This window comes from Otolemur garnettii, unplaced genomic scaffold (genome assembly GCF_000181295.1).
Source record: "Otolemur garnettii isolate 467f Iridium unplaced genomic scaffold, OtoGar3 scaffold00091, whole genome shotgun sequence".
Lineage (NCBI taxonomy): Eukaryota > Metazoa > Chordata > Mammalia > Primates > Galagidae > Otolemur > Otolemur garnettii.
This window is the reverse complement of record NW_003852486.1, coordinates 8024148-8042080: the sequence shown is the minus strand read 5'-3', so window position 1 is coordinate 8042080 and position 17933 is coordinate 8024148. Positions and strand designations below refer to the sequence as shown.

Sequence of the window (17933 nt, the reverse complement as noted above, 5' to 3'; positions counted from 1 at the left end):
AAAAAAAAAAAAAAAATGTCCCAGGCTCCTCTCCTGTGCTCCCTGCCCAGATCTCTGGGTGCTGTTTCTCCAAGAAGCCCAGTAAGAGATAGTATTTCAGGAATGAAATCTAGAAGTGTTCATTGTTTTGTATGTTAAGATAAGATTCCATGTAGATTCACTTTCCCGTACAAATTTGGGACTGACATTTTATTTACCTTTTTCTATGCTTTTCTGTGGCTCCCTCTTCCTCACAGAGAACACTGGTTTTGGTTTTTTGTTTTTTAAAGACAGTGTCTCAAGCTATCGTCCTGGGTAGAGTGCTGTGATGTCACAGCTAATGGCAACCTCAAACTCCTGGGCTTAAGCAATTCTCTTGCCTCAAGCTCCCAAGTAGCTGGGAGTACGGGGGCCACAATGCCTGGCCATTTTTTCTGGTTGTTGTAGTTGTCATTATTTTACCTAGCCCAGGCCAGGTTAGAACCCGCCAGCCTCTATGTATGTGGCTGACACCCTACCCACTGAGCTACAGACGCCACCCAGAACCCTGGTTCTTAATAAGGGACGAGTTGGAACACCCCACAGACAGGGGACAAAAGAATTGGAATACCTCATGTTACCCCACACAGTCTCAGGGTAACATACTTATGCTACCAGCAGGTGCAGCTCCTGAAGCAGGCCCATAGCACCATGGCACACATTGTCCCCAAGGCTTCCTGAGTGTACCATCTCCACTAAGCCCACTTGCCACACCACCCTTGCACTCACCTCCAACATTCTGGTTATCTGAGGCTACTTCATTTTTCAGCCCAGGAAGGACACAGCAGGGGCTGTGGTCCCCTGCTTATTGGCCTATCCACACCCTTGGAATCTAATGGCCAGTCCTCCTGGCCACACGCCACTTGGCTCACCTTTCAACGCCATTTTCTTCTGGCACAAAAAGTCTCAGGACAACCACCTTGATTGTCCCTTATTAGTCATTTGCTCTCTTGCCAGGGTGCCCAAAGGATGTGCTACTCTCTCAGTGATTTTAACAGAGTGCATCCTTGGCTTAGTTCTCAGCTACATCACTTGGCACTGTGATGTTCTTCCAGTATGTGTTAGTCTTTAAATGCCAACGATACTTTCTTGAATTATAGCTTTTACTATTTATCCTATTCCTTTGCTTTGGATTTCTCCTTCAGGCACTCTGCCTATCCACACATTGGATTTTCTCTAACTTCCTATTCTTTACTGTTTTAATCAATCCTCTAATTTCTTTCCATTTTAAAATGATCTTCCTGGGAAGATGAGTGGAGGGAGGGTGTTTGGTGGGACCACACTTATGGTTCATCTTACAAGGGTACATGTGATCTTTCTAAATATAGAATATAAATGTCTTAACACAATAACTAAGAGGATGCCATGAAGGCTATGTTAACCAGTTTGATGAAAGTATTTCAAATTGTATATAAAACCAGCACACTGTACCGCATGACTGCATTAATGTACACAGCTATGATTTAATTAAAAAATAAAATAAAATGATTCTCCTTTTCACCTTCAAATTTTTCTTTTTTTTAGAAACTGAGTCTTCCTGTTACCCCGGCTAGAGTGCCATTGCATCATAGTTCACAGCAACCTCATACTCATGAGCTTCAGTGATCCTCCTACCTCAGCCTCCTGAGTAGCTAGGACTACAGGCCCCGGCCACAACATCCAGCTAGTTTTTCTATTTTTAATAGCGATGGGGTCTTGCTCTTGCTCAGGCTGGTCTCTGAACTTCTGAGGTCAAGGGATCCGCCTACCTAGGCCTCCCAGAGTGCTGGGATTACAGGTGTGAGCCACCAAGCACAGCCTCCACCTTCATTTTTTTTCTTTTTAAGGCACAAGGTGTTTTTCTTCACTCATGAGCTTCCCCATTTAGCCCTCACTTTGGAATGACTTGGGCTTTCTTCTGTCTCTGCCCAGTGCCCTCATTCTGAGAATGCTGTTCTTCATGTGCCACACCAGCATGCACTCTAGACTTGACCTCGTGGAGGATGAACTTCTGGACTATCTGTGGAGTCCCAGTCTCTCCCTTGTTTTCTTCTATGTTAAACTTTTATTGTGGGTGGTGAGTTGAACTTAGTGTTTTCCTATTGCTCATTTTTATCTGTAAGTTTCCCTGTGCTTCAGGGAGGAAGCTGGGTCCAGGGTCCAGGGTCCAGGAAGCTGTTCTGATTTTGCAGATGTTTTTGCCTGCTCACCTGGATTTCCTGTCTCGGCCTACTGTCCCCATTTTCCTTCCTCCCCAATGAGGACGGCCATGCTCAATGTTGATTTCTTGAGTGGTGTCCCAGCATGGAGGGCGATTCTAAGACCCTGGAGCCCAGGCTGCTCCAGCCCCCTTGGAACTTCCACCTATATCCCTCCCCATATTGGTTTGAGCAAAGTACCTCCCACTTCAGCTGGGGGTCTCAAAGTGACCAGCCCCACTCCCCTGCCAAGCATTCCTGTGCACACCTGGTGACTATTCTGGGGCTCCTCCTCTGCTTCCTCCTGGCCAGATGCTAACTCCACAAGGCTTTGTTTATCCCCATCCAACAGTATTCTGCCAATTCATCTGGATACCTGAGGCCCTAGTAACATTCCCAGTATGGTCCAGGGGACTTGGGTTTTGCTCCCATTGCTGTTTTTTACATAGGAATTCAGGAAGATTAAAGGGCCACACTGCAGCTGGTGGTGTCATCCTGGACTCAGGCAGGGTTCCAAGGTGGATGCAGAGTTTGTTGGGAGGCCCCAGGGCCAGGTGAGAAGTGGCCACACCTTGGGTGTCCTTGGAGAGCAGGTGCTGGAAGGCACAGGTAAGTCAGAAGTCAAGGGAGAGACAGGTGAGGGATGCCTGGTGTGGGAAGGTCTCTCTGTGACCACTGGTGACTCAGCCAGGGAGGCACCTCTCCTTCAGCACCTCCAGCCTCAAGCACTGGCTGCTGACACTCCACCTTTGCCAGTCTTCTGGGTCTGGGGTCTTGCTCTTGCTCAGGGTGGCCTTTGAACTCCTGAGCTCAAGGGATCTGCCTACCTAGGCCTCCCAGAGTACTGGGATTACAGGTGTGAGCTACCATGCTCAGCCTCCACTATCCCCTGGGTCACCCACACCATGGGGATAGTGAAGTTGCCAGCTGCCCCTTCAGTCCAAAAACCCCAAGAGCCAGGCGGAGGAGCTGGACTTGATTCTGCCAATGGTGCCAGGTGGGGACCCGTCCTGATGTGCTGGGATGAGAGCCCCATTATTCATCTTCTCTCCACCTGGCAGGACACCTCTCAACACACCTGCCCCCAGCCCTGACATCCCTCCAAACAGGCCAGAGGAAAATGGACTACACAGCTGGGCAAACTCTGCTATGTCCACCCCCACCAGGCACATCAGGGGATTCATTTCTATTAGGTCACAGGAGGGCCACAGGTTGACCTAGCTTGGGATCCTCCAGTGCACCCTCTTTGCTGAGGCAGGGAAGTCACAAGCTGGGCCCTTCCGGGTGTCCGGGGGGGGGGGGCAGGGAGAATGGGCATGGATGGCGAATTGGACAAAGGGGTCTTGACATCCTCCTTCTATAAAGAGAACGAAGATCTGGATGATAATTTTTTTTTTTTTTTTGAGAAAGAGTCTTACTTTGCCCTCAGTAAAGTGCTGTGGTGTCACAGCTCAGAGCAACCTCAAGCTCTTGGGCTCAAGTGATTCTCTTGCCTCAGCCTCTTGAGTAGGTGCAACTATGGGCATCTGCCACAAAGCCCAGCTATTTTGAGATGGGGTCTCATTATTGTTCAGGATAGTCTCCAACTCCCAAGCTCAAGCAATCCACCCACCTCAGCCTCCCAGAGTGCTAGGATTACAGGCATGAGCTACCACACCCAGCTGGATGATTAAAATTAAAGATTAGTTTACTCAGAGAGAGCCATCTATCTTGGAGACAATCAAGTGTATTTTCAGGGACTGGGAACTATATGCCATTAAGGAATAACATTTTCTTAGGTGAGGTCAGCATTGTGTAGATTTGTTTTTGTAAAGAAAGAGTCCTTGCATGTCAGCATTTATGGGCAAAATTTAGGAAGGGTGGCATGGTCTCTAAAACACTAGAGGAAACGAAAGGGTAGAGATTAGCCTGTCTGTGCTGCCAATTGCTAGAGGGTAAGGGGGCCCCATCACCTGAATATATTTTAAATGTCCACAGTGAAAAAGATTATAAAATTAATTTGTGAAAGGTTAAAGAGCCAAGAACAGGACCGGGGGCAGGAGGTGGGGGGCACAGTAGCAGCAGAAGGCTGTGCTCCCGGCCAGGTGTGCCTTGGGGTAGCATGCAGCACCCCTATGCCCTGGGCAGAGAGTTCACCCCAAAACTCACTTTCTCCTCTGCTCATAGGGGCCTTCCTCATCCTCCTTCCATGGGTCTCAGAAGTAAGTGAGAAAGGGGCCAGGGCACTTTATAAGATCAACACCAACTTTCCCCAGGTCCTTGTGACCCTCAGGCCAGCTGGCAAACTCTGCCAAGGCTAGCACAGGAAAATCCCACTACTTGCAGCCCTACCACCTATGCTAGGAGAGCAGGCAGCCTGCAAAGTGGGAGGTGCTTGCTTCTTCTCAGCCTCTGTAGGATGGATTTGCTAACAAGTCCATACCTCATTCCCTGGTCTGAAGATGGCCCTGCCAGGAAAGCCCTGACTGGGGACACGGTCTCCACAGAGGGGTAGGGTTTTAGAAAATAAACCCTGGAACCCTACACAGCCCACAAATGCATATTCAACCCAAATAATGCTTTATTAAACAAATAAAACTTATTGCCAGTGTTTAAAAGATGAAAGATTTCATACAGAAACCCTAACAGGCAGCTTTTCCTGAGAAGTCAGCAACAGGGTGCTCCTTTGGTCCCAGCCACACCCGCCCCCACTCCCATCTGCCCACTGGTCAAAGGAGCTTCCTGCCAGGGAGGGGCAAGGGGCTGCTGGCACAGGGTACAATGTCCACCCCTCGGGGATGGGGCTGTGGGGAAAGAAAGGGGGCACAGACAGGCTGAGGCCCAAGACAGACAAAATCAGATTGGGGGGGGGATGTCCCACCCAGGACCATCCAGCTTGAGGAATTTGGGAGGCAGGGCAGGGTCCCTCTCTCTACAACTAGGAAGGTGGGGGTTGGGAGAGAGCTCAGGTAGTCCCAGGGGTCCAGGAGGGGAGTAACTAGAGGAGGCCCAGGAACTGGGGTGGGGGCCCTCAGCTGATAACTCCCCAAGGCCACCTCACCTGGGTTCTCATGACTGGCCATCTGCTGGTCCTCAGAATCCAGCGGCCCCGGAGACCAGGCCTCTTCCCGCAGTTCCATGTCTGGGTCCCTATGAGAAGGGGATGAGATGAAGAACACAGTTTATTAGACTGGACTGGACTGAGGGTCCCAGAGTGCAAGTGCCATGTGGTCCAGGAACCAGGAAGCACTTGGTAAAGCGGCCTGGAGCTGAATGGGACCTTCCAGGGGGAGGAGGGTGGTCTGGCTGAGGCCAGGTACAACTCAGGAAGAACTCAAGGGCTGACAAAGGCTATAGCCACCACCACCATTGTCCCAGTCCTGCCACTTACCAGGGAGACACAGGTGTGTAAGCAATACCACCCTCCAACCCCCTCCATTTCTTTGCAGGATAATGGATGACCATGGTATCATCCAGTGTACACAAAACCACACAAACGTGCAGCTCCGGCCACAGGTGAGGGTCTGGAATTGTGACAACATCCCCACACATTGGCTGGACCCTGCCCAGCCCCCTGAGTATGCTCAGCTCTCTGGAGACCTCATCCTCCACCTTCCACCCTCCACCCACAGCAGGGGCTGCACCTGTGAAGTGGATGGATGCCTCTACCCTGAACACCTCACACCTGCCTGTTGCATCTGCCTAGAACCCTCCAGTGACAGAGGCTTACACCTCCCTAGGCGCCACAGGGAGCCAGGGGGCCACAGAGGATGTGCCAGGTAGTTCACTAAGAAGATGTGCAGACTACTTCCTGGCTCCGGGCCCTGCTCAAAATGGTTTACAAACTACCAATCTCTGGCTGGGTGTGACTATTGTCCCCATTACACAGATGAGGAACCTAGAAGCCCCAGCTCTCTCACCCAGAGGTGGCAGAGACCCTGCATGGATACCAACTATCAAGCCTGAGTCTGCCCCAGACTCCCCTGCTGCCCAGCTTCTCGTCCCTGCATACCTGGGAAGAGCCCCTTCCCAGAGGGAGAGAGGATAGCAATGTACTCTGCAGACCCAAGCAGGGACATGCAGCAAACACCTCCTGTCCCTTCCATGACCAAGCGCCTGCATGATCAGGAGACACAAGTACTCAGGGGGTGCCTTGTCCTGCTCCACAGTCCTCCAAGAGGGAGGGCAGGAGTGACCACCCGCCATCTTTCAGCACCCCCCTCAGCTTCTCCCTCTGTGAAATAGGAATGACCATGCCCAAGCTGCAGATCATGGGATCCCTTCAGACAACAGGAAACAGGCTGCTCACACTGCTCCTGGACCCTGCCACATCCTCAAGAGGGAAACAACGCAGGAAGCCCATTGCCTGACCATGTCCCACAAGGACACAGGTGCAGGGCTGGTGGTCCTGTTCCTCCTGCTGGCCCTATCACCCCAGAGACCAGGAGCTGGTCACCTCAGAGCCCCCACCCAACCCACCCTCTTGCCTGGCCTCCTTCCTCTTCCTACCTACCTACTACCCTGTCTGTTCCAAGACCTGTGCCACGCCAGTGCCCACTGCAGGGACAGGTGCTCTGGGAGAAGAGTCAGGCTGATGAATGGCCCCAGGCACAGCAGAAGCTGAGACACGACACTTCAACCCTCCAAGGCCCATCTCAGGAAAAGACCACACAGGAAGGATGGGCACACATCCCCTCTGACAGACCTAAGCAACCCCTGAGTAGCTAGGGCCAGGTGGAACAATTCAGGTTAACCCCAAGGGGTTTGGGCACAACACAAACCAGGTCAGCTCTGCTTCTCAGGAAGCTGCTCTGCTAGAAATTCCAGTACAGGAAATGCCTCTAGCAGGAAGACAACATCCACCACAGGGAGGCCATGAGCCTGATGAAGGAACACCAAGAGGTCACAAGGCAGTCAGGACTGGCCACCAGGATGCCCTCCACAAGACTTTTTTCATTTTACCTTTATTTTCCTAATTTCTACAATAACAGATGATCACTTCTTCAGGAAGTGGGAAAGATTAAAAGAGTTCCCAACAGCCCTGAAGACCAGGTTTTTTCACAAGAACAGGTAGCCCCATAAGGAAGGACAAAGGGGGTAGGGTCCACAGAGTTTCCCATAAGACACCTGCAAAAGGGCAGCTCTGGGCTAAAGCTACCTGGAGGTGAGCAGGGGTCTGACCCTCCTCCACCCATGTGGAAAATGCCCACCAGGACATTCTTGTCACCACAGCGGAGGCCAGACACATGCCAGCCTTCCTCAGCCTCCACAGTCACATTTTCACTGTTACACACCCTTTGTTTGGCCCCTCATGGGAGCACTCAAGCCTCAGGGTCTCATTTCCCAGTGAAGTTACCATCTGTCAAAGTGAAATGTGCGTGTTCCTCTCCTGCTCATCTGCTTCACAGGGACTAAATCTTCAGACCCTGCAGAGACCCTGAGAAGACCCTGCAAGACAAGAGGAAAGCTTCTGCCCCCACACAGGACACCCAGCTCCAATGTGCACCCTGTGGACAGCAGCAGGAAGCTCCTCAGTCACTGGACACAGAGCCACTACCTGGCCCAGGCACTTCACCCCCAGTTTCATGCCCAGGAGAAGGAGAATGTGGCTCATGAGAAACGCACACACACATTCATGGCAGAACTGCTCAAAGTGCCCAAAATGAAAACTAGGCAGACACAGAGGCCTCAGGCTGCTGAGTCTGTTGCTCGGTCCAGATTAGCAAGGCCCAAATGAGGGTGGGAAGACACTAATAATGGCACAGACTTTCTTCCAGGAGGTGACAAAATGTTCTGTGCTCCAGCCTTGCCAGCAGAGACACTCCCTCAAAAAAAAAAAAAAAAAAAGAAAAGAAAAGAAAAAAATCACAAGATAGTGGTGATATTTACGCAACTCAGGAAACATATTAAAGACTATTAAATTATACACATTTAAAAGTGAACTTTAAGATATGTAAACGATATCTCTATTAGAAAGTAAATAGACTACAAAAATTTGTACAGGCCTTCTGATTATAACAGCATAAACATTAAAAATGAAAAAAAAAAAAGAGAGAGAGAGAGAGGCGCGGTGCGGTAGGGGTGCTGCTCTCAGCCTTTCCCTTGAAATTGGTTTGCCCAGTGGAGGTAAATGAAGTTGCCACCTAAACCAGAATGTATAACTCAATAAAAGCAAGACTTCCCAGCTCAGAGCTGTCCCCTGGGTTCTGGCAGGGAGGTTGGTCTTCCACACCCTTCCTCCCCATGAGCAGAATGGGCAGACTGGCAGTCAAATGGTACCCCACTCATTCTGTGGGGGTCTACCTCACCCCAGGGGCCTATGCTACCTAGACCAAGCAGTGATGTTTGTAGGGGTTAGGCCCAGGGAGAAAGTTGGTTGAGATAAGCAGGTGCAGGGGTGACCCTGGGCTTCCAGAGCTAGAAAGGGTGTCCCTTGGGAATAGCAGGAAGGTCAGCCAGCTGTGACACCCACCAGCCATCAACGCCCCTCCATCAACGGACACGTCAAATAACGCGTGCTATTTAACCTAGACTTTGCCTCTTAAGTCAGCAGAGCCTAAGTATTTACTAACTGGCCCGCCACAGAAAGGTACCAGCTCTGGGGTAAGAACAAAGGTGGAGTCTGTTGCCCAGCAACAGACTCTCTAGGCAAACTGAGCCTGCTGGGCTGGGAGGGGCTCCACACTTGGGTGGCTGTGGGGAGCAAGGCCAGGCAGCAGTATAGGTTGGAAAACAACCTGCTTAGGTCAGTGGCCTGAGGCTGCTGCCCTCAGTCTCCTGGCCATTTTCTCTCTGAGTCCCGTGGACAGGAGCATCCACCCCAGCTAGAGCTTCACCACAGGTGAGATGCCAAGTGAGCACCATTCTGACAAGACAGATAGAGACCTTGGAGGAAAGGAAAGAGCTTTTCTCCTGCCTTTTGGCAAGGGGCACCTTCGCTTTGCACTAGGGTCAACAAATTCTGTAGCCAACAGGCCTGGAGGCAGCAGACAGGTGAAGGTGCAGCAGGAAGTAGGCAGGACACAGGATGGGAGCACAGGAGCTGACCCATCAGGGAGATACTCTATCAGGGAGAAGCAGAACAAGCAGGTGCCCTCAGCCCCAGGTGGCCCCACGACATTGACTAGCCCTGGCTCTACCACTGCTTTGTTCTGTGTCCCTGAGCAAGTGGCCTGGCCTCTCTTCCTCTGTGCAGCAGGGTCAGGATGACAGGTCACTGCAGAACTGTGAGCACCAGATGGGGGCTGGAGAGGGTTAACCAGAGACTCAGGAAAACTGAAGAGCATGTTCACTTAACCCTCCCTCCCCCAGAGGTTCTTTCCTTCATGCAAGCAGTTGTTGAGGCCTCTTGTCCAAATGCTATGGGCTGTGGGCTCTACCCCAGGGTCCAAGATTTGGACTACAGATCAGGAAGAGCAGCTGGCCCCAGATGCTGGGGGGGGGGGGGGGGCTCCAAGCCATTACTAGGAAGAGAGGCTCCTAATTTGTTCTTAACACCCCCCCTGGGTGAGTCAAGGAACACACCTGCCTTGGGTTTAACAACTTCTGAAAGCAGCAGGTGCCTGCACCTCCCTAACCACCCCCCCAAGCCTCCTCCCCACCTGCCCTAGAGACAAGAAGGGCAAGAGTGTCTTCCAGGCCCTTGAGCGATCCAATTAGCAGGGCTCAGGTAGGGCTATTAAGCAGGAGACAAATTATTGTTATTATTGTTGTTATTAGGCACACCCACCCCTGGGAGGCCTGCTTGCCAATTAGCCCCTTTCTTCTGCTGCCAATCTCACCTCCTGCGGCAGCTCCCCTGGCTCCCCTGCCCCTCAGAAAGGAAGCGTCTACTCCTAGGCGCCACTCAAGTTCTCCCCAGACCCTTCTCCCTGACCTCTGCCCAGCCTCTTCCCCCTGACCAGCTGGACACCCTTCCCGCCCTTGGGACCCTGAGCAAGTGCCCACCTTCATCTGTCAGCACTCAGACCCCACTCTCCCCACTCCCCTAGGCCCTCACTTCCCCCCACAACAAGCCCTCCCTGTCCCTCTGAAGTGACCTCCCCACAACACAGACCAACTCACTCATCTTTGTAAAAGGTCACTAGGTTCAAGCTCCCCATGAAACCCTGGGCAAAGGCTGTGGACAGCTACTCCCCAGGGACAGAACAGGACAGACTCCATCTTGGTGGCCATGAAAAGGAAGCACTTCACGCCCACTGGTGTAATAAAAAACAGAGAACCTGAATGCAGATGAGGAGGAGGAGGAGAAACAAGAGCCCCAGCACTGCTGCCATCAAGTTCACGGAAAGGTCAGGCCCAGAACCACCACCACTCCACACCCAGGTGGAGACACTCACCCAGGGACACTCTGCACACAAATGCTTAGGGCAGCATCCATCACTCCTGACAGGGGGACGCCACAAATGCCCACCAACAAAGGGACGAGCAAATGTGGCATGGCCTTACAAGGGAATATGGCTCAGCCACAGCAGGCAGGGCAGCTCTTGACACCTGCTACCACACAGATGACCCTTGGAAACACTACTCTTTGTAAATTAGCAGACACATAAAACCACAGAGCCCATGGCTCTGCTTAAAGTCCAGAAAAAGCAAACCCACAGAGAAGTAGCTTAGAGCTTCTGTCCCGCAGCAGGGGAATGGGAGGTATGTGTGCTCAATGGGTACCGAATTTCTTTTTGGGATTGAGGTTCTATAATCAACTGACACACAACTCAAAGCTAAAACACACTGAATTGGACGGACTATGCCCTGTGGAGTCTTATCTCAATACAACTGCTATTGACAACAAACAGCCAAGCCCAAAGGTTCACTACACTTGAGTCCAAAATCCAAATTCCTGCCTCCACTGTGTCCAGGTACCCTGCAAACCTGCTTCCTTGGCCCCAACTCCCTGCTCCCTCCAGGACTTCTGGGGCGCCCACCAGTCTGTTCCTTCTCACCTTTCAAGGGTCTGCTCAAATGTCACCTTCTCCCTGGCACATCCTACACCACATGGCAGGGTCTGCTCCTGGCCAGTGTCATCAGAGTTCCTAACCTGGAGTCTGCATTTGCTCCTGGTCACTCTGCTCCCCAGGGACAAGTGCCAGGCGTGCCAGGCACCTGCCACCCCAGTACCCATGGTTGGTGCTTAGAACCTACTGACCAGTAGGACCCATTAGTGCTGCAGGGCCAACCCCTCCGCTCCTTTCTTCGGCACTGCCCACAAGCAGACCCTCTGCTCTCCTGCCAGCTCCTTCCCCACTTACTTTTCCTGTGAGTGCCTCCCTCCAAGCCAATACCCCCCCAACCACACTCCTGCCCCTCCTACCTAGACCCCAGGCAGGGTGGGTCTACATCTACACGGCATCCCGCACCTAGCCCTCAGCCCAGGGGCAAGGCTTTGCTGTTGGAGGACACCTCTGACACCACTGGAATATCATGCCTGCTTTTCTCAAGGTTCCTGTTTACCCCACAGTGGGTGACAGGTCTATGGAGAGCCTTTCATCTTGTTGGACTCAGGCCTGGCAGATGATGTTCTAGAAGGTGGCCTGACTCCCTTCAGGCTGAGGGTTATTCAGACTCAGGGCTGAAGCTGAGCAGCACTTCAGTGCTTTTTCTCTTCTGCCTTCCACCCTTTCAGTCTCTTCCTCTCTGGGGTGGGGGTGGGAGTTAACCAGTGGGGCATCTAAGTTCCATCTATTTTGAGGCTTTACTTTTCCCAAACACCTGATAGCTGCACCAGCACAGCAGTAACTGCCCCACACTCTTGTCATAGTCGCCTTCCTGGGAACACAATGGGTGCAGCCAAAGGCAGTAGGAGGGCAGGGAGGCAGAGTACAGCCAGGCAGACAAGGCACAGGCTCCTAGGCCCCACCTTCTCCACCAGGGAGGAGTATGGGGAGAGGAAGGGGACCTTCACACACTGTCACATGCAGCCCACTCAGGGAAGCTGGGTCAGAGCTGCCATCAGCACCTAAAGACCTTATTTAGGTGAAGGCTCCCAATTCTTAAAAGGTGGTATAACTGAAAATTGTTTAAAAAACAAACAGAACAGTCTTCGGGCCACCTCAAAAAAACTACACTATGGACCTTGGGTAATAATGTGTCCATGTAGATTCACTGACTGTAACAAAGGTGCCAATTGGAGGAGGAAGCTGATGTGGAGAACAGTGTACAGGAACTCTCTGTACCTTCCACTTGACTCTGCTGTGAACCTAACAAAACTGCTCTAAAAATGTAAACTCTTGGTTGTGGCTCACCCCTGCAGTCCCAGCTACTCGGGAGGCTGAGGTGGGAAGATGGCTTAAGCCCAGGAGTTTGGGAGTGCTATGAGCTGAGCTAATGCCATGCACAGCACTCTACTCTGGATGACAGAGTGAGACACTATCTCAAAAATAAATAAAAAATAAAACTTTTATACAAAACACCACCCCCATAGGCCCTCTTACATTCCATCATTTCTGGAGTGTGACTCTACCCAGGCCCTTGCCACATGGCCCCTTTGGCCTCTCTGGGACAGAAAAGTACAGTGCACAAACCCCCCCAGGCCCAGCAGAAACACCTCCCTGGTAAGCCCTCCTGGATCGCTCCGTCCCTCAGCTCCGAGGTTCTCTCCTACCCAGCAACAAGGTTCTCTCTCATCCATGTCACACTTGACATGCACAGATACCAGACCCAGGTGCATGGAACTAGGATCATAGGAGGACCCATCCTTGTCCCCACCGCCACCCAGGGAGAGGAGGAAGGCGCAGTGCAACACCAGAACAGGCTCTGGGGCCAGCCAGGATCAGAACCATACCACCAGGAACCAGCCATGTGGCACGAACAAGACACTCCACCTGCTGTCTAGCCTCATCTTTGCAGGCTTAGTGTCCAAATTCAGTGAGATGTCAAGGGCTAGTGTGGCCTACCAACACAGACTGGCGCTGCCCTACACAGACAAGGAGGCTGAGGTGCAGGGTGAAGCGGCCACAGCACTCGAGACCAAGAGGGAAACCCCAGGCTCCTGAGCACGAAAGCAGCTTTGTTCCCCTCTAACTCTTACACACTGGTATTTGCTCCTGTGTCCCTGGGGGTGGGGATGGGGCCTATCTTAGCTCTTTAGCATCTGCTGCAGGTCCTCGCTTTAGGACACTGTGTCTTCAAGGAAGGAGGACACAGCTCTGCAAGTGGCAGCCTCAAGAATCGGTGGCTCTCACCCACAGGCCCTGGCTTTGAGGCCAAGATGACCTCTGATGCATCTCTGGGTCCCAAACATCACCACCCATACACCACAAGGCAAAGGACAGAAGCAGTCTGTGACCCAAAGAGAGTGGCCAGGAGGGCTAGGCAGGGACAGAACTTGGAGCCACCACAAAGGCGCAGACCACTCTCCAAGCTTGGGGCTCAGCAGTTTCTCTATGGCTGCAAGGCACCAGCTCTGTACTCCCAGGACGAGGTCACTGACACTGGCTGTGTATCCACCCGGACTCCCCCACCTGCCTTGCTCTCCCTATGCTGGGTCAGTGAGGCCTCCTGGGTAGCCAACACCATCACAGCACCCAGCACCCACACTACTCTGCTTCTCTCCCTTTGCTGGAGGTTCCCTAGCATGAGGGCCAGGCCTCAGGGTCCCCTGAACCCACCAGTAGACCCACGTGTGATAGTATGCCTTGCCACACAGGGAGCCCCACCCCTAGCCCAACAACTGGTACCTGAGAGGACTTCAGGACAACCTTTGTCTCCCAGGCCACAACCTATGCCAAAAGCAGTCAGTCATCAAAAAGGTGCCCTTACGGTCAGGGCATCACTCATCTGGAATCACATACATCTCGCTCTGAGGCTGTCATGGGGCCTGGAGCTTGCAGGTGCTGGCTGGAGCCTTTACCTCATCCCACAAAATGCGGGGAACCACATCTGTCTCATCCCCCTAAAATGGGAGTGACCGCTCCCATCCCCGGACCTCAAGAACAGTACTGGCACAAAGCCAGGGGCCTGTGACAGCTCCACAAGGGAATATAGTAAGTCTTTCCCCATCCTGGAGCCCCTACACCAGCCACACATGCCGGAGGCCTCAGGAAGCATTAGGGGATGAGGCAATGGGGTTTGGAGAGGCCTGAGACACACATCTGAGCATGACTGCCCTGGGAGCTCTGAGTCCCTAACAATGACCAACAAAGAAAGCCCTCTGGGTCAGCCAGGCAGTTGCTAGAGTCCTTGTGCTGCGCACCTGCCCTACCCCACCTAGACCTGTCATCCTCCCTGAAATCCCAGAGTCTTCTTAGCCACCCTCCTCCTTTCGCTTACACATCCCCTGACTACAAGGGGCCACCCTGACAAATCTGCCTACCCCTCTGCCTGCTGCTTACAGATGAATGTGTTCCCACCACAGTTCTGAGATGCTCAGGGAGGGGACTGTGGGACTCCAGCTGTGTTCCTGGCATCACCCCAGCACAGTGGAGCCTTAGGACCCTCCTCCTACACCTGGGCTGGGCCAGACAACTCTCTGGGCCCTCAAGCACAGTACTGTGCTCGAGCCGTATGTGTCAGTGTGCCCGGCACGGGGCCTGGAGTGCAGGGTAGCCTCAAAGAACAAGCTTATTCAGGGAGTATGGCTGTGCTCTCACTTTAGGACACTGAAGAGGAAACTGAGCCTGGGAAAGGGGAAGCAACATGTCCAAGGTCACAGAACTGAAGACGACAGCAGGAAGGCTGCACCCAGGAGTCTGGCTCTAGAGCCCTTTCCACACTTTTGATGCCCTCTGAGTAGATCCACTCCAGCTCTGGACTTATGGTTAAAGGCTTGAGGTCAACATTATCACAAGCCCCACCCAGTCCAAACAGAAACAGAGGCTGAAATTACAACTAAGGCCATGAGGGTAATGAGGGGGAAAAGCCCCTAGGGACTGCAACTCAGTGCCTGCTGAGTCTGTGCACAGACTGGCGCTTCACCAGAGGCCAGGCCTGTGACAAACCCTCCAGCCAAAGCAGCAGAAACCACTAAGGCAGGAGATAACTACAGCAGGAATCTGATCAGAATGGTCTCTGGGGCTGAGGCAGGAAGACCAAGGGGACAGCATTGGGGCAGGAAGGCGAATGTCAGCTGCATTTGGCTAAAGAGGCTTACAGACTCACAGAGGGGCTAAGCCAGGATCAGCAGCAACTGTGCTTCTTCCCCAGAGCAGGGCCAGATCTGATTCCCAAGTGGATTGTCAGCATTGCCAAACACAAGGCCTGGCACCAGGAAATTGCACAGAAAAACAAACCCAACTGCTTCCTCCCTAAAGCCTTGACCATCCCCCCACACCACTCTGTGCTGTCTGGCCCTTGGTAACCCCAGGAGACAGCTTAGGGTGTCAGCCTCTGACTTCCACCCGGACCCCAGATCCTTGTCACTGAAGAAGCCTGTCTACATTCGCTCTTGCTTCATGTGACTGGGGTTCGTTTTTTTGCCTGACTTAGAAAGTCCTGAGGCACGCGGGCGTGGAGGGGTCCCAGGTTGGGCCATAAGTGGGGTGTGAAAGGGGCGGGGTTCGGGATCTGACCCGCCCGGTCCAGCACTGCACCCAGCGCTAGGGAGGGAGGCCTCAGAATGGTTACACACGCGGTGGCTGACCTTGGCCCAGTCACTTCCCTTCCTGGGGACGCGCTTCCTGCCGCCCGCCCGCGCGGCGACAAATGAATGGGCCTCCCGCCGGCCGGAACCCGTGTAATCACCGCCCGATCAAAGGCCACGCGCGGCCAGCCCGGGGCAGGAACAGGACCCAGCAGACTAGCCAAAGAAAGGAAAGGATTAGACTAGGGAGGCCTGGGGGCCGGGGCCGGGGCCGGGGCCGTCCCCTCGGGGGCGACTCATCCGGCCAGATCGGCCGGTCCGCGGAGCCCCTTCCCCCACGCGGGTCTCAACTTCCCCCAAGAATTGCCACCACTTCCGGCCACGACAGGCGGTGGAGTTGGGCAGTCGGGAACAGACAGAGCCGGTCCACCGCACAAAGGCAGCCCCAGTCGAAGTTTCGGGCCCCCACCCCCGCAGCACCCACGGGCCGTCCAAAGCGCGCCCGTGCTCCGGTGTCGCGCACCCGCACCGCACCCGCCTCCCGGGAACGCGCGTTCCCTATCGCGGCCCGCCCCGCTCCCAGAGACGCGCACGCGCACTCCCCCGGCCCGCGTCAGCCCGGCCGCGCGCCCACTCACGCCCCCCCAACAGCGCGCACGCGCGCTCGGCCGCCCAGGCGCGTTCGCCCGTCCACCCCCAGTCCAAAGCCTGCTCCCCCGAAGCGCGCTCCCACCGTGGCCCCAGGCGCAGGCCCGCCTCCCCGGCCCTACCCCTCACCTCCTCGGTCCCGGGGCCGCCGCGCCACACTCCTCCTCCTCTCTCCTGCCTCGCGGATGGTGGCGGCGGCGGCAGCGGCGACTCAGACCCTGGGGTCAGGGGGACGGACGCCCAGGCCGGAAGTGACCTTCCCGGCCGCTTCCGCCCGCGCCGCTCCCCCCCTCCCCCTCCCCGTGGGCCTACTCCCTGTCCTCGCCGCTCTAGGAAGGCGGGCCTGGCGACCCCTGGCCGCCGGCCCCCCTCTATGATGCCGACCGGGCACCTGCGGGACACACTTCCGGACGCATCTAGGACACGGGTCCTCCGTCCATTCTCTATGGCGCCTCACGCGGAGGGGCTGCGGCCCCGCCCCCTCCCCGGGCTGGCGGCGCGGGTTCGGCCCGTTAGGCGTAGACTTCCGGGTGTCGAGGGCGGCGCCCCCAGGGCCGGGCTCCCGCGCCTGCGCGGTCGACTTCTCACGCCCGTCTCGGAGAGGGGCAAAGTGGCAGTGAGGGCCGCTCCTGCCACTCGGGGTCCTCCTGACGTCTCTATCATCGTAACCCCTTCCCTGCCGCGGCTCCAACGGGTGGCCGGTGTCCATGCTCCCAGAGCCTGGGTTCCCTGCAACCCCAGTCCCTCGGTCGCTATGTAGAGAGTGCCGCGCTCCAGGCGTTGCCCAGAGTAAAAGTCTGCGCCCCCCGCCCCTCTTGTTGGCCCGTTTTCCCTCCTTTACAAAGTAATATGAACACGACTTGCGCCTGCCAGTGCTTTTCATCCATTGGGTCCCAGAAGTAACTGGGGCTTCTCGAGGGGTCCTGCTCCCATTTTGCAGATGCAGAGGGAGCGAGTCATTACCAAAAGTCGCACTCCGGGAATGGCAGAGCCTGGGCTCAAACCAGTGGAGTCTGGCTCTCAATTCGTGCATCTAACTGGGACTGTACATACAGTCTCTTTGAACAACGTGTGTCACAGCGGCTGGACGTTCGCGCCTTCCCCGTAAGTGCCTGCCTAGCCCCTGTTGCTAGGCAGGCACTTAGCAACACTCGCTGGAGGTTAGCTGTTATTAGTATTTCTGCCAAAAAAAAAAAAAAATGTTTTAAAATGTTCACACCACAATGTCCTGGCAGGCTGGTACCTGAGGCCCTACTCTGTCCTGCTCTTGCTCCCACCTAATCTCATCTAAGTGGAAGATAATTTATCATTATTATTTATAATCACTTCATTATCATCATATTGGGAGTGAGAAAGATGGGAAGGAACCATTCATGTGCACAGTTGACACCTTTCTCAACCTCAATTTCTCATCTGTCAAATGGGAAAAAGTAAAATAATGGATGAGGTAAACATATGAAAGCTGACTAGTTCAATACCTAGCTCACAGTAAACTAAGTAAAAACGGCAGTAGTTTTTGTTACTTATTTGCAGTACTGGTTCTACTTCTCCAGCCATTGAATACACTCAAGTCTAAGCCAGCATCCATCATAAGG

The 17933-nt window shown here is 53.9% G+C and overlaps 1 protein-coding gene across 5 annotated transcripts in view; it reads right to left on the bottom strand.

The window, feature by feature from the left end:
• Positions 1 to 16660, bottom strand: part of ZNF787 (zinc finger protein 787) — a 21904-nt gene extending 5244 nt beyond the window's left edge. Inside the window, exons 1-4 of one of the 5 annotated variants that reach the window (XM_012808669.2) lie at positions 15751 to 15858; positions 7531 to 7622; positions 6956 to 7055; positions 5236 to 5324 (exon numbers count right to left, since the gene is read on the bottom strand). In XM_012808669.2, coding sequence (XP_012664123.1) covers positions 5236 to 5314 — 79 coding nt within the window. In that variant the 5' untranslated portion in view covers positions 5315 to 5324; positions 6956 to 7055; positions 7531 to 7622; positions 15751 to 15858. Of the gene's footprint in view, positions 1 to 5235; positions 5325 to 6955; positions 7981 to 15750; positions 15884 to 16467 lie in introns of those variants that run through there. The other 4 variants (XM_023516452.1, XM_012808668.2, XM_023516454.1 and 1 more) reach the window with 4 other exon arrangements.
• Between the last annotated feature and the right edge of the window lie 1273 nt (positions 16661 to 17933).